At 33.0% G+C, this 16,190-nt stretch overlaps 1 protein-coding gene across 1 annotated transcript in view; it reads left to right on the plus strand.

Moving 5' to 3' along the window:
- The window catches only part of LOC143066215 (uncharacterized), a 61,953-nt gene extending 51,936 nt beyond the window's left edge, over nucleotides 1-10,017 (plus strand). Inside the window, exons 6-9 of the mRNA XM_076239214.1 lie at nucleotides 3,074-3,172; nucleotides 3,808-4,143; nucleotides 4,558-4,866; nucleotides 9,779-10,017. Of these exons, the coding sequence (XP_076095329.1) occupies nucleotides 3,074-3,172; nucleotides 3,808-4,143; nucleotides 4,558-4,866; nucleotides 9,779-10,017 (983 nt within the window). The remainder of the gene's footprint in view (nucleotides 1-3,073; nucleotides 3,173-3,807; nucleotides 4,144-4,557; nucleotides 4,867-9,778) is intronic.
- The last annotated feature ends 6,173 nt before the right edge of the window (nucleotides 10,018-16,190 follow it).

Genomic DNA, 16,190 nt, shown 5'->3' on the forward strand with positions numbered 1-16,190 from the left:
TCAATGTCTGTAATCAATAAACGTCGTAGTAGATATGTCATCATTAGATAACTGCTTTTCTAAGAAATTTATAAGTAAGGTCAGTATAACAAGTTCATGTAACGTCATATACATAAGTATAAATCAAACAAACTAATTAATGTATTACCAATCAGAATTATATCAGCTTCAAACTATATAAGACCAGATTCATTTTACTCGGTAACATTTTTCACTAGTAACTGCACATTTTAATCCTCACAATTTTTCTAACCTGCCTTTTAAGATCATAGTTTTGTTTTGGTTTTTCGGTTTTTAATTTATTTAAAGATTATAATTGCATAGATTTAAATGGTTTGATTTGAGAGCTTTTGGTTCAATAAACTCATGTCCTACATTCAAATGATTAAATCAGTTAAAAAATAAGTCAATGATACAGATGAAACATTTAAGTCGAAACAAACTGAAAACACCATTGCAAAGTAAAAACCGAATATCAAATATAGAAATGTGAACTACACCTAACACTGGTGCTGCAGATAAAGCAGTTTCTTAATACATGCAATATCATTCTTCTAATCAAAACATTAAATTATATGCATATTCGATAAATTCTATAACGTATTATTAAGTTCAGAAATAGATAAGACCAGTTGTTTCCATCTTCTGTCAAAATTTGTGCGTCCAGGGTGTTTTTGATCCGGAGTATTGACATTTAAAACGTTAAAGGCGTGTTTATATTTAACGCATTTGATGATTTGTTCGACAATAAGAGAACTCAAAAGAATAGTAAAATCCTTCAAAAATAACCTTCAGCAATCAAATATTTTAACAGTGGATTCTACTTAGTGTCAAAAGATGCAGATAAATTCAAATACCTGAAAAGGTATATGTCAAAAAAATTCTTAAAAGGAATACCCAAAGCCATCTAACGTCATCTTGCCTGAAGAGGGGCGAAAGATTCGACAATAAATTGACAGCACCATGGCTTATAATAATGACAAACACACAAATAACAGTACAAAAGAAACAACATAAAAAAGTAAAGACTGACCAGCATGAACCCCACCAAAAACTAGGGGTGATCTCAGGTGCTCCCGAAGGGTAAGGAGATCCTGCTCCACATGTGGCACCCATCTTGATGCTAATATTATCAAAACCCGGTAAATAGTATAAATCGGTAGGTAATATTCATGAAAAGGGTAGGGGATTGAAGTTACGAAGTAAGAAACATATCCGATATCATAATGTCAACCAACTCGTGATGGCGTCCGTAAAATTTTCGAAGGGATAATTTCAACTTCACCATTTGGATCTTTACGTTTAATAGCTTCCTTGCGAGCAACCCTCTATCAAGGAAATCATGATAGGGAAAACAAGCGCAGGAATATCGTATCAATTGGGATATATATACACTTCTGGAACACAATTGGCCACAATTGGTTCCCAATGAAATGGCGGTAGTCTGTTGAAAAACACGTCACGTCTATTGCCTGAAGATATGAAATCTTTTAAAACAATTTCTCTACTAAGTCATATTTTATACTGTCTAAAGACAATATATATTCGAAAATAGGAAGTACCATGTAGAACAAAGATTGTATTCGTTTGGGATAGTTTAATTAATCTATTTGATTTTTGTTAGATTACTTTTTCGTTCCACATATATCATGATTATTAAACGTTCAAAAGAGATAGAACTAAAAGGTCCCCTTAAATGATCGGTATACTTGCAAAGGAAAGAAAAAACTGTTTACCTTTATCTTCACACAAACCATATATGAGAAATGTTTTTCATAAGGTAGTAAATTGGGTCGTATGGGAGCACAGTACGATATCATTATAATGCAAGGACATAATCTTCCAATCATGAATACATGTTCGTTATATGACGTGTTCCACTTTGAAAGATAAGCGTACTCATCAAAATCTTTATTTACACATTCATCGAATTCAGAATCGAAGAAAATACTTATATATATTATTTCGCATGAATGTCTTTGTTATGGTATTTTCGAAGCTCCTTTTCTTTATTTTAGAAAAAATGCAATTGGAGGAAATGGTTTATCATTATTTTTGTTTGTTCGTGCTTATCCGTTGTAGCAGCATTGATTGTCCAAAATGAATATGGTATGTAGTATAAAATGTATACATTTAGAATAAGTCGTCTTATTGTCAATACAAAGCGAATGATATGTTAGTAAGTTTGATATAAAATTAGACAAATTAGTATAAAGTAATAAGTAGAAATAATTCAGTATCAATAGGTTATAGTTTATGTCCTACGCTATCCTTTTTAAATAAAGTAGACATTTCATGACCGAATTCAAAACAATCGACAGAGGTCAAATTTTATAGCTTCTTTTCGTATTCAAAAGGTTCATTGATTCTATATACAGAATTAAAATAGCAATTTGGCAGACTAAACTAGACATTGCAACTTTTTACAAACCTGAAGTGTTAAGTAAGGGTCTGATCAACAGATATTCAATAGTGTTTATGTTACCCCTCCCTCATACATGTATTGTGTAGCCGAACATCAGTCAAGATTACTTTTTTGTTATGCTAACAGAGATAAATCTGATTGTTTTTTCTTGTGTTACATAAATGACTTTGTCCTGATTGATCAATCTTTAACGTTGTGACCACCCTTTCGACTAAAATGTTTGATTGAATAGTACTTGTTCGCACTTTTGGAAACACAGGCAAATCTACAGCAAATTTTTAAAATGACTTAAAGATCGAGTTTGTGCTTTCTGTTAGTTTCAAATGTTGGCTGAAGCACTGAAGGTCATCATTTCCTAGGAAATCGCTTCTCTTATTGTAATCAGTTTAACAACACTTTTATGTTCACCTTCATTAGTTTTCTTGAGTATGCGCCTGATTTTATTATCACGTCATACATTTTGAAATGGTCTAGCCGTCTTATATTTTCATGATATATTTCATTGCGATCACTTCAATCGTTCTTATGCAATACTTTTTTGTATTTGTATGCCCACTGTTTTTTTATTGGTCTCCTTCCGCTTTAGCTTGAGCATTCGTGTCCTCAATACATTCTTCTTTTCTCTTCATATGTTATTTATCTATAAAGCCATTTCGCAAATGTTATCTCTTTTTTTAATATTTGTTCACGTCGCAGGTTCAAAAAAGGAGACTCCAGATGATCCACCTACTCCATCTCTGTTTGTGGGTAAGTTTTGTTTATCATGTTTTACAGAAAACTAACGTTATGCTCCTTTAAAATAGTTTGATGGTTTTCTGATTTTTGTATATAATAGAGAACTCATGTTAAGATAAACAATTGTTGAATCTCATACATTATCAACACAAAAAGTATACGAAAAATGGAACATGGATATAAAAAAAAATTTAAATCATGAAATTAAAAAACATTTCAGGTAATGCATTAGTTAATTGCTGATTTGTTCCAGGAGCACAAATTTTAATGTCATGCTCCCAATATGAAAATTTTTATGAAACATCCTACAGAAATGTGTCTTTTGTTTTTGGTTATCTTTAACAGATTAAAAACTGAATGTGGTCAATATATTTATGATCTAGTCTTCCTTATGTTTTGGGTTGTCTCATGATCTAAAATGACAAAGATGTGACATGCTGGACAATAATACAACTATACATGGGTCAATGGACCAATATCGGAACAATTACAAGTCACCGTCAAACATTAAATTCAACAATGAGCAAGCCCTATACCGTATCATAAGTTGTCAAAGGTCATATATAGATCAGAGTATAAAAAAACAGCTTGATTTATATCACAACAATAAATAAAATGAATAATGAATAAAGCATTGTCCTTTTTAGATAAATGTGAAAATGATATATCTACTGCAACGGTTGGGGAACCAATATGTATTCCTTATACACAACAGTTTACTAGCAACCCGTCAGGTATACAGGTGAAACAGGTGTCATCACAATACTTCAGTGCACTTCCAAGTTTTTCCATCAATGTGTCATCCGATACCGTTTCCCAAAAAAATGAAGATTGGATAGTTAACTTCAACATTTCAAGACCTGACCAACAATTGCGTTTCATAAAGGAAAATGCAACATGTGACAGTATTGGTATTTACGAAATTACTATAGAATCTGATGATGGAAACGATACATCCTTCGAATTTGAAATCCGTTTCCAAGGTATGCATAAAATCAGTAATTAACATATAGCGGGTTATTTCGTTGGTGTAAAATTTCCCGATTTAGGGGCAACAAAGTATTCGAAAAATTTTGGCGTTTTTTATTTGGTGGATTGTTAAATTAATAAAAAAAAAATTGGTGGATACAAAAATTGTTGCAGATAAAAGGTTATAAGACTTGACAATGAATATCAATCTTGAGACAACAACGCGACCATAGTGTTAAAAACAGCTCAAAATCACCAATTGGTCTTCAACACAGCGAGAAGATCCCACACCTGGAGGCGGACTTAATATGGCCCTAAAACCTTAAACACTCTCGACGATTTTAATATGAAATTTAAAAAAAAGTGGTGTTGGAATTCTGTTAGGCAAGACATTATGAATTATCTTTATATTTTATGTTTCATTACAGATCCACAGCTAGAGCAAAGCGTAACTCGACTGAATGACAAAGTTTTTGTTCATTGTGAAATGAAAAAAACCTGCATGGCCAGCTCTTTAGCTTTGTTCGTAAACGATAAAGGATCGTCTCGTTTGATACCTGACATAGATGTATGTAGCTTTACTGATAAGAACAGTGGAACCACAGTCTCAGCTGATGAGGTCATTCATGTATCGCAGTTATCGGAAAATCAGACGATCTCATGTGTTCCACTGATGATGAATATGGAACTTGCTGCAAACCTGACATCAACTTCTGGTATACCTGTATGTGAAGGTGGTATGTATTACATTGGATTATTTTCAACATCTTCAAATGAGGTACCCGCAATTACCTTGCACAACAATATGTTAAAAGGGTCGTTCTTAGCTAATTAGTTTTCAAGTTCAGTTGTTGACATCGATCACGCTTAGGACTTTAAATTTGGAGTAAATAATGTAGTTTTTCAGACAAAAAAAGATGAAGAGTAAGGCCAAAACAATTCCTTTATGTCTTATTCCTGCATTTTTCTCGATTAACTGACAAAATGTCAGAATATGCTTCATTTGTTACTCTAGTCCGGCGGCTACAAGCATATTTCAGACGAATTGTGCACATCCTGTTACAAGCATGAAATTTGGCATAGACCTTCCTCAACTATTACTCTTTTATTTCAGATAGGGAGGCATTTGAAAAAAATGTCTCACTTCCGGTAAAATCCAAAATGGCGGACGTCATACTTAAATCAGCCCAATATCGAAGGCTAGCGTGTTAAAATGTGTTATTATCATGCTACTCTCATAATATTTGGTACAGACCTTTGTTTTTTTACTACTTTTGGATAAATTTAATAGATTAGATGTTTTCAGAAACCCCATTTCCGGTTGAAATCCAATATGGCTGACATTGTACTTAAATAAGCTTATTTTTTAGGGAGGGTAATTGAAATGTGTTTTAACGTATTGCTACTATAATTACATTGTGTATGAACCCTTCTTTGGTGTTTCTGATGGATACAATGCATAAGACATATGTCTTAAAACCCTTACTTCTGGTAATATCCAAAATGGCGGACATAGAAATATCAATTTTTTATTCAAATTTTCATTTTTTTCAAAATTTAAAGAAAATGATTTTATTTTGTGCTGGTCATTAAACTTTTGGCTTATTTATCCTCAAAACCACTTATTCTAGCATGTTGTAAATATTTAGATATAAAATTGACACTTCCGGTTAAAAATATGACGTAAATTTCAAAGATGAGTCCTCAATCTATTTCTTCGATGTAGAGTTTTGGATAGATTGATTAAAACAAAATGAAATCACTATAGTACTAAAAATTATTTAGAATTATTACTATTTGGCCAAGAATACATGTTTAATCACAGTCACCATGACATGCACACATCGCAGTGCACGGGATACCCGATTTTCCACATTAAATATGACCGCGGTATCCTTTCTTACATCCACAATGTATAAGCTTTTGACAAAATGATGAGGCCTCAAAAAGAGTTTTTCAAAAGTTATCCTCTTTGTCCCCACCTGGAGTGGGTAGCATAAGAGCCAATCCCAAGCTCGTCTCCCTAAACATCTACCTAAGTATATTGCATGATTTACATGCTGGAATAAACTAAACCAAGTTGAGGGAATAGCCTCAAAAAGCCGTCCCTGTTGCGCAAATAGTTATTTTCTTGCTTCGTTAACCATGTTATACCCATCTGTTAAGTTTGTGCGATCTTACAGTAAAACCCCGGTGATTTAGTCTGCTTAATCATAATTCTTCTTGTCAAAGTCACCTCTTCAAATGCTATCAATGTCTCCCATATAGTCTTTTCCCCTTTCAAGCAAAGAGAGAACCATATCACAACAGGTAAAGACATGGATAACAATAAGTGTTTCGGATCACTCAGATCACTCATTGCCTAGTGCATTTGAAGGCCATTGATAGATAGTAATCCAAAGTCTTTTGCCCCCCCCCCCAAACACAATCCATAGTTCGTCTACCCCTATGTCACGTAAAAGCGAAACAGTAGTGCCGCATGTGGAGCAGGATCTGCGGATCTGCTTACCCTTCCGGAGCACCTGAGATCACCACTAGTTTTTGGTGGGGTTCGTGTTGTTTATTCTTTAGTTTTCTATGTTGTGTCATGTGTACTATTGTTTGTCTGTTTGGTTTTTTTTAATTTTTAGCCATGGCGTTGTCTGTTTGTTTAGATTTACGAGTTTGACTGTCCCTTTGGTATCTTTCGTCCCTCTTTTAGTGACAGCATCATCATTAACGACTGTTCGAATCATGACTCGTTCAAGTGCGTGTTTCACTGCATCAGACACATGCACCATGATTTGTGTCTGCCTCTAAATGTGAACTTGACGCTGAACTTGAAATACATTACGTGTTGGATAAGATAGAATATCCTGACCATTTGTTGCTTTAACTACCATACGCATCCAAGACTTCATCCACTCGTAATTCAGTTTCAAGGTATTTGATTTAGGTAAGGACATAATACCCAATCAGCATACTCAGTAGGCCGTAATTCACAATCGGAGAGCTGATTTCCAACATTTACAAAGACTGTGGTATTGTTTCTTACATCCATGAATTCTGCAAAAACACATATTTTCTTGCCTTGTTAACCTATAAAATAAAATCTGTTTCTTATTTTTGTCGATCTTCCAACAAAACCACGTGTCGTTTTCAATGACATTAACATCAAATCCATATTGTGATGTTGGCTGGTCAATCATCATTCTAAATGCTATAGTCACATCTTCAAACTCCATTAATGTCACCAACGTAGTTCCTTTTCCAGCAAACGTGTTATCTTTTAATGCCTAGTTCATTTGAAAGGTCATTGATTGATATATATCTTATACTTTTCCCCTTCAAAATGCAAACCAAAGTTTGTCTGCCCCTATGTCACGGAATAGCGAAACAGCCATGACATCAGTATCGACTGTTTGAGTCATGACTCAGTTAAGTCTATGTTTCACTGCATCAGACACACCTATCTTGACTATAGTGTCAGTATCTTTGTGTAAACATGGTGCTAAACTTGAAACATCATCAAGTGGTGGATAACACTGAACATCCAGAGCATTTGTTGCTTCAACTACCTTGTACTCAAAATTGTATTGAGCAAGCTTCTGTGAATGAAAACTTAAAAGTTCTTTCTTTCTGTCGTCATCCCTCAGAAAACTTTCCCAATTTTGAGGATGTTTTTAATCCTGGGTTCGTCTGTGTATTCCCTTTCCCCTAAATGTTGCCCTTGCTTCTTTAAGCAGCTTTCAAACTTCCACCATTATTGTCTATGTTCACATCCAACACTACATTCACTGTTGTTACAGTTTCAAGGTGTTTTCTAACGAGTATGATGATTGGGTATTATGTCCTTACCTTAATAGAATACCTTGAGACTGTAACAAGAGTGGATGAATCTTTGATGAGTATGGTAGTTGTAGCAACAAATGCTCAGGATATTCTATCTTATAAACCAAGTGATGTATTTTAAGCACCATGTTCACATAAAGAGACTGACACGTAAATCATGGTGCATGTGTCTGATGCAGTGAAACACGCACTTAAAAGAGTCATGATTAACAGTCACTGATGATGCTGTCAATACTATTTCGCTATATTCCGGGACATAGGGGCAGACAAACTATGGATTGTATTTGGGGAGGCTAAAATCTTTGGATTAATATCTATCAATGGCCTTTCAAATGCACTAGGCAATGAGTGATCACTTTGCTTGAAAATGGAAAAAAAGACTGCGTGGGAGACATTGATGGTATTTGAAGATGTGTCTTTAACATAAAGAATGATGATTGATCAGCCTAAATCACCGGGGTTGTACTGTAAGATCGCACAAACTTATCAGATCTAACATGATTAATGAAGCAAGAAAGTCAATTTTTGCACAAAAGGGAAAACTCATTTAAAGTTAGGCTATTCCCACGACTTGTTCTAGTCTTTTCAAGCATGTAAAACGTGTAATATAATAATGCAGGTGTTTAGTGAGACGAGCTTAGGATTGACTCTTATGCTACCTAGTCTTGTCACTAATGGATTGCGAAGGGACAAAGAGGGTCCCTTTTAAAAATAACTCTTTCTGAGACCTCATCATTTTATTATGGATGTAAGAAAGGATGCCGCGGTTATTTCTAATGTATAAAATCGGGTCTCCCGTTCACTGCCTTGTTTGGATGTGGTGGTGACTGAATAAGCATGTATTCTTGGCCAAATAGTAGTAATTTTAAATATTTTTTAGTACTATAGTGATTTCATTTTGTTTAAATCAATCTATCCAAAACTCTACATCGAAGAAATAGATTGAGGACTCATCTTTGAAATTTACGTCATATTTTTACCGGAAGTGTCAACTTTGTATCTTAGCATTTACGACATGCTAGAATAAGTGGTTTTGGGGATAACTTAAAGCCAAAAGTTTAATGACCAGCACAAAATAAAATCATTTTCTTTACATTTTGAAAAAAGTTGAAAATTTGAATAAAAAATTGATATTTCTCTGTCCGCCATTTTGGATACTTCCGGAAGTAAGGGTTTTAAGACATATGTCTTATACATTGTATCCATCAGAAACACCAAAGAAAGGATCATACACAATGTAATTATAGTATCAATACGTTAAAACACATTTCAATTACCTTCCCTAAAAAATAAGCATATTTAAGTACAATGTCCGCCATATTGGATTTTAGCCGGAAGTGGGGTTTCTGAAGACATCTAATCTATTTAATTTATCCAAAAGTAGTACAAAACAAAGGTCTGTACCAAATATTATAATAGTAGCATGATAATAACACATTTATACACGCTAGCCTTCGATATTTGGCTGATTTAAGTATGACGTCCGCCATTTTAGATTTTACCGGAAGTGAGACATTTTTTTCAAATGCCTCCCTATCTGAAATAAAAGAGTAATAGTTGAGGAAGGTCTATGCCAAATTTCATGCTTGTAACAGGATGTGCACAATTATTCACAAAGCCGCCGGACTCAGAGCAATATAAGATTAAAGTTAATAATTCAAATTAGCTTGATGTATGAATGATTCGGGATAAAGTAAGTTTTTGTTTGTCATGCTAAATTCTACAATATTAATCCTTTATTTTCGATATATTAATATGCATGTCTTAGACAGTTAGAAAGACAAATTGTCTATTACATCCACATTTTCTGTTTTATAGATTGCGTTCCTGATTGCAAGGATGATGCACAAGGTGAAGCATACTTTCCAGACAAAAATGACTGTACTCAGTTTTACCAATGTTCAAATGGACAACTGGTTTCTCAATCCTGTTCACTATCAACATACTGGTCAACTAGCAAGTGCACTTGTGTTCATTTTAATGATGAAATTTGTAATAAGGACACTAACAGTCCTCTTTTATCTATTGAAAAATGCACCAATGCATCGCTTGTGTAATTCATTATAAGAAATAGAATGTATCAAATACCATGGTTTCATTTTTTCATGAATACCAATTTTCTTAGGTTACCATAATGATTATGTTCGAGTCCCTGCATTGGACACATGGAGATAAGTGAAAATATTTAACTCCACAGTCCAAGGGTCGATTTTCTATGTATGTGGGACCTTAAAATAAAAATCCACGTTTTCAAGTAAATATAGATATTTTACAAAATATGTAAATTAACTTCAGTGAGAGGACGATTATATTCACCACATATCCAGACTAACAACCATTATATATGTAGGACTCTAATCTATGGTAAATGTGACGGCATGCCATTCCAAATCTATTGCAAGTTTTGTAATGTCCTAATCTATGGCGGATTTATGTTGTTTCCGAATTTATGGCAAATTTTGTGCAAATGGAAAATAATGCAGTACATTTTCTACCAATGACTTGTCTTAAGCAAATGGGAAAATACGAAAAACGGAAGCATGTCTATAACATTTGTGAAAAATACATTCCATAATGGTCAACCAAGAAAACTAAATCACAAAATTAATAATAAATTCATATGCCTTAAAACAGACTTCAAGATTAAAATGATGTACTCTGTAAAAAATAAACATTGTTTAATATGTGTATGATACCTGTTTAACCAATTCATTAAAACAACTAATAAGTAAAGTCAACAGTAGTATACCGCTGTTCAAACTCATAAATCCATGGACAAAAAACAAAATCGGGGTAACAGGACTAAGACCTTTAACAAACAAGAAGGCCGCTTTTTATATAAATTAAAAAAGTAACAAATAAAAATAAACATTTTGAATTTTCAAATAATATTTATTTCAGCGATATCGTTTATACATCTTTTTTATTTGATGACGATTTAAATAAAATTTGTATCCGGTAATTTTATATATCATTTTATAAACTTTGCGAGCCGTAGACAGTAAAATACTACTAACTAGATATAGGAAGATGTGGAATGTGCCAACGAGACAACTCTCCATCCAAGTAACAATTTATAAAAGTAAATCAGTATAGTTCAAGGTACGGCCTTCAACACGGAGACTTGGCTCACACCGAACAGCAAGCTATAAAGGGCCCCAAAAAAATCCTTTTTCTAAATTATACGGTACATAAAATAGCGGCGCCATAATTCATCGCGGGATTCGGCCAGTATAGCACATTTGGTCCATCTTCGGGATAATAGGTCACATCTTCCTTTAAACCACCCGCAAATTATTGTCAGGAAAATATCTTCATCTTGAATGGTGTTCAAATCTATGGGTTCCGCCATCGTTAGCGGTGGTGAAGATGTAATATGGCATTATATTCAATTGTGACGTTATACGGTACCCTTTCTCCAACAAGATCTGCCATAGATTTGGAGTAAACAAAAATCTGCCATAGATTTGAGTTGTTTGGCGTTTGTAACGTCACATTTACCATAGATTAGGAATCTGCCATAGATTTGGAACCAGGCATAGATTTGAGTACTACATAAATATTTTTTTAAATTATTTCTACTTCAAAATTTTGTGATTTGAATAACTAATGTATTTGTTTATGTTATACTATGACAAAAACTATTTGTTTTGTTGAATGAATGCTATATGTATAGTAATATTGTTTTGTTATATAGATGTTGTGTGTAAATTTACATTGTGAAAGATAATATTGTTTATATGAATGCTGTATGTATAGTAATACAGTGAAAGATACTATTTGTATTGGTATATGTATAGTGTATGATAGTCATACCATGCAAGATAATATTTGTCTTGTTATATGAATGCTGTATTTATAGTTATACGGTTATATTATTATAACTTACCTAAACTCGAGTTCGTTTTCTGTGGAAAAACAAGTGTTCAAACAAAGACAAACCACAACGAACAACACATTGGTCAGAAATAAAATTGAGAAAGGAAATGGGGAATGTGTCAAAGCGACAACAACCCGACCATAGAGCAGACAACAGCCGAAGGCCCCCAATGGGTCTTCAATGTAGCGAGAATTCCCGCACCCGTAGATGTCCTTCAGCTGGCACCTAAAAAATATGGATACTAGTACAGTGATAATGTACGTCATCTAAAGGTACAAAAAGTGGTGGGTTCAGACAATTTTACATGCGCTGACACCTGACTTTGTTTGCTCATTCAGGCTTTATGTTGTATATAATGAGCAACAGTAGTATACCGGTGTTCAAAAGTCATAAATTGATTGAGAGAAATCTTATCCGGGTTACACGCTCATTGTGTCTAGCGCTCTAGATTACTAGGTCACCTAGACTGAATTACAAATTTAGCCTTCATGGGCCTATTGTTGCCTTTTCTCGTCAGTAGAATCTAGATTTGTAACACAATTCATGATATGTAATGCATCAAGATGGAATTGATTGCAGATTAGCTAAATTATTTATTGTAAAGGATCGTAAGATGCAGTCACAGAAATGAGAACGTCTTACCAAGTGAAAACTCTACGACAGATCAATCCATTTGATAATTGTGCTGATATTGGGAGTAATTATAAACATGTGTTTTCATCCCTGTATCAACTTCACTGGTGATGCAATAGATGGATCCGTCGTAGAATTGTCACTTGTTTAGACATACTTATCATATAGTAACTACATTTTTAACGGGGTAGTATACACACAGTGGTAACGTATAACATGTATTACGCGGTAATGTGTATGGCTAACCAATTATCGCTAAATTTGTGTCACATTAGTCATTTGTAATACTTGTTGGATTTTAATTAAAATCAGAACTGTGAAGTATGTCAAAACGATCGATTGAAATACATATAACAAATAATAAATAAACACCATAGGACTGTGACAACTTTATTCATTGAATCTACTAAAATCGAACCTTTTTACTGTTTTGAATACAACATATAGTTTATGTTTCAATAATTGTGATTGGTTTAAATCTTTTTTAATTGTCTAACTACACTTCCTGGTTAAATATATACGTTATTCCATTCTTTAGAAATATTACTGCATAAGAGGGCATAATACAACACTTAACTCCAATATTTCAAGTTCATTTAAACTTAAAGAATGTGTCAAAGTTTTATTTTGTTCTGAACTGCTGAACAATTTTCCTTACGTTTTTTTTTTGGTATACCGAGGTCGTTTAAGGTAGATCATAAGTAAATTTTTTTTGAGACAGAATTTTCTTATAATTTGACAAAATGAAGATTTTCCTATGCTGTTTTCAAAAATATAATAAAAAGTATGGGTCACCGTGCTATTTTTCAAGCTATGAGTCGTTGAAAATTGCCTAAATTTGGTTAGTTTGTTCATGAAAAAACACATAACAGTGCATAAAAAAAATTCTATGAGATAGAATTTTGAAAAAAATTGTGAGAAGATAGGTTTTATAATATGTTTTAAGAAAATAAAAAGAAAACATGGTGTCACCGAACTTGTTTTCTTGCCACAAGTAGAAATAAAAAAATTCCCTATTAGCCCAGTATAAATTTTGTGCTAAAAGAGTTATCTCCCCTTAAATGGCTCATTTGAAAAAAAATGATTTTAAAAACAAAGAGGTTGATATTTGTTAAAATATTTTGAATAATACAATAAATTAGCAAGTTTTCTTTATATAAATAAACAGTCTAACCATTAAATTGCAAATCTGTTTCCAAATTTGCTGATTTGGGCAAATAACTAGACGATTTTGTACTGTGATTGTACAATCCAAGATGGTGGTATACCATGAATCTACCTTAAAACTTACAATAATACGTAGTTCAAAGAGCTGTAACAATTCACTGTTATTTAATGTATACATAATCAACGGTAATATATATTTATTATGTAATTGAGTTTAGTTAATTCAGTTACATACCCGGTCATATCATATGATAACAAATCAATTCGCTCGTTTGAGCAGCATTCTTTCGTTTTGAATGACAGTCATGCTGATTATCAAGTATAAGAATGAAATTTGTCGAATATACTCTGTGGAGATGCCCTAAATGTACGAATGCCGTTTACTAAAACCAAAGTTTTTGGCGGATATGCAACGAACTCTATAAATAAAAAAAGAGCTTACATCTAGCAGATTTTACAGACGCTAACATATAAACGAAGAATATTTATAGTAAAAAAACATTGATTAGATGATTGTGTTTGTGCTTAACGCCACTTTCAGTCCTCTTGGCTGTATCGTGACGACAAGCTCATTTTTTGTTTTAGGAAGCCGAAGTACATGGAGAGAAACACATCGTCCTTCGGGAAAGTCAAACAAATCGTTAGCCATTCGTATGCTTTATTACAATATCAGTGTTTAGATGTATAGCACTCTAAATATTTGACTCCAATATTTATTGATTAGCCAGTAGTGCTGAAAGTGGCGTTAAACAACAATATTCAATCTGTAAAACTGAGAGACTCGTCCTGTATCACAATTATATTGTAGAATATAAACTCTAGAGTCAGGCTCAGTTAAAGCTGGTATTGGATATGGAAGCTTAAGGAGTAAGAAAAATGTTCGGGGTCAAAACAGCATGACCGGTAACTTGACATATTATTGTACAAACCTTATGAATTAGCATGTTGAGAATTATATCTAGTCTGTCACATAAGACGATGGGCTCGTATTCATATCCACATCAAATCATCACGATCTGTTTAGATATGAAAGTTATATTGCCCATTGGACATTAATAGATATAAAAAAAAATGTTGTATGAGTGCCAATGAGACAACTCTCCATCCAAGTAACAATTTATAAAAGTAAACCATTATAGTTCAAAGTATGTATTCAACACGGAGCCTTGGCTCAACCGAACAGCAAGCTAAAAAGTTCCCCAAAAATCACTAGTGTAAAACCATTCAAACGTGAAAACCAACGGTCTTAGGCAGCAACCATTTGATTTTCTGGGGGGGCTATGGTTTTTTTTGGAAAAAAAAGTTTGTTTCCAGTTTTTGAAGAAAAAAATTACTTGTTTTTGATGCTGTGAGAAAAAAAAAATTGTTTGTTTCACCCCCAGCTGCCACTATATGTAATGCTAAAATTGAAAGAAAAATATTGTTTTCGACTTGTCGCGAAAAAAATAGATTGTTTGTACAGAAAAAAAAACCATAGCCCCCCCCCCCCCCCCCCCGAAAATCAAATGGTTGCTGCCTTATCTATATAGTAAAAACAAAAGAGAAACGAGTAACCACTTCAACAAACGACAGATACTGAACATCAGATTGTTATTTATAAACAGTCTAAAATGATATATTTGTTTCCATTTTTCTGTATTCCTTGTAAGCAATTTACCATCGGAAAAAGAATTGATAAGAACATTTTATGATAACAGGTGTGTTAAAGTGTTCGTAATAATTTAATTTATACGTTTGTAAAACACACATTGTATCACTTCTGTTTCTTAAACAATATCGGTTGTCTTTTTTTTTTCTTCATTATTTATGCTTTTTTACATTATTCATAATACACATTAGGGTATCTCTTTTCAGTTTTAATTTTGTACTGAAATGAGCATGTTATTCACTCAATGAAATGCATTGATTATTTTTAATTTTATCCATTAAAGAACAAATGATGTGTTAAAAATCTATTGAAAAGACTAGTTAAACAGTGAATGATATTTCAAAACCTTACTAAGAATTATTAAGAACCAAGATCACACATTGAACATGTCGAACTTTTTATTACTTCCTGGATAAGATTATCAGGGCACATTACAACAGGTTTCATGAAGGTAGGATTATATGTTTTCCTCAGTGTAATTAATTTTTGAAGTTTGGTTTTGTTTATCAGACGAAATTTCTTTCATCTTCTTAATCCTGAAATACTATTTATATTTCCTGAAGACACATAGTTTCGATAAGTTTCATATTTTCAATTATTTGCCTACAGAAAAGGCTACATTTACCCATATATTTTTCAGCTAGTATTTTTTTAAATTATTATCATGTTTAGATGACTGTTTTAAAATTGCAAAACAAAGCGTGGATATGAGTAATTATTTTTCAACAAAAAATGGTTAATAAATTAAGAAATAAGGTACGGTTCACCTGTAAAGACTCGAGCAATTAATATACGTCCATTTTTTTCAGTACCACGTAACTTGTCCTGATATATTTACATTCCATGTTTTCAAATCTTTAAGTTTGAGGCGCTTTCTGGTAAAGGAAAATCAAGAAAATCAC

Source organism: Mytilus galloprovincialis, chromosome 3, assembly GCF_965363235.1.
Source record: "Mytilus galloprovincialis chromosome 3, xbMytGall1.hap1.1, whole genome shotgun sequence".
NCBI lineage: Eukaryota > Metazoa > Mollusca > Bivalvia > Mytilida > Mytilidae > Mytilus > Mytilus galloprovincialis.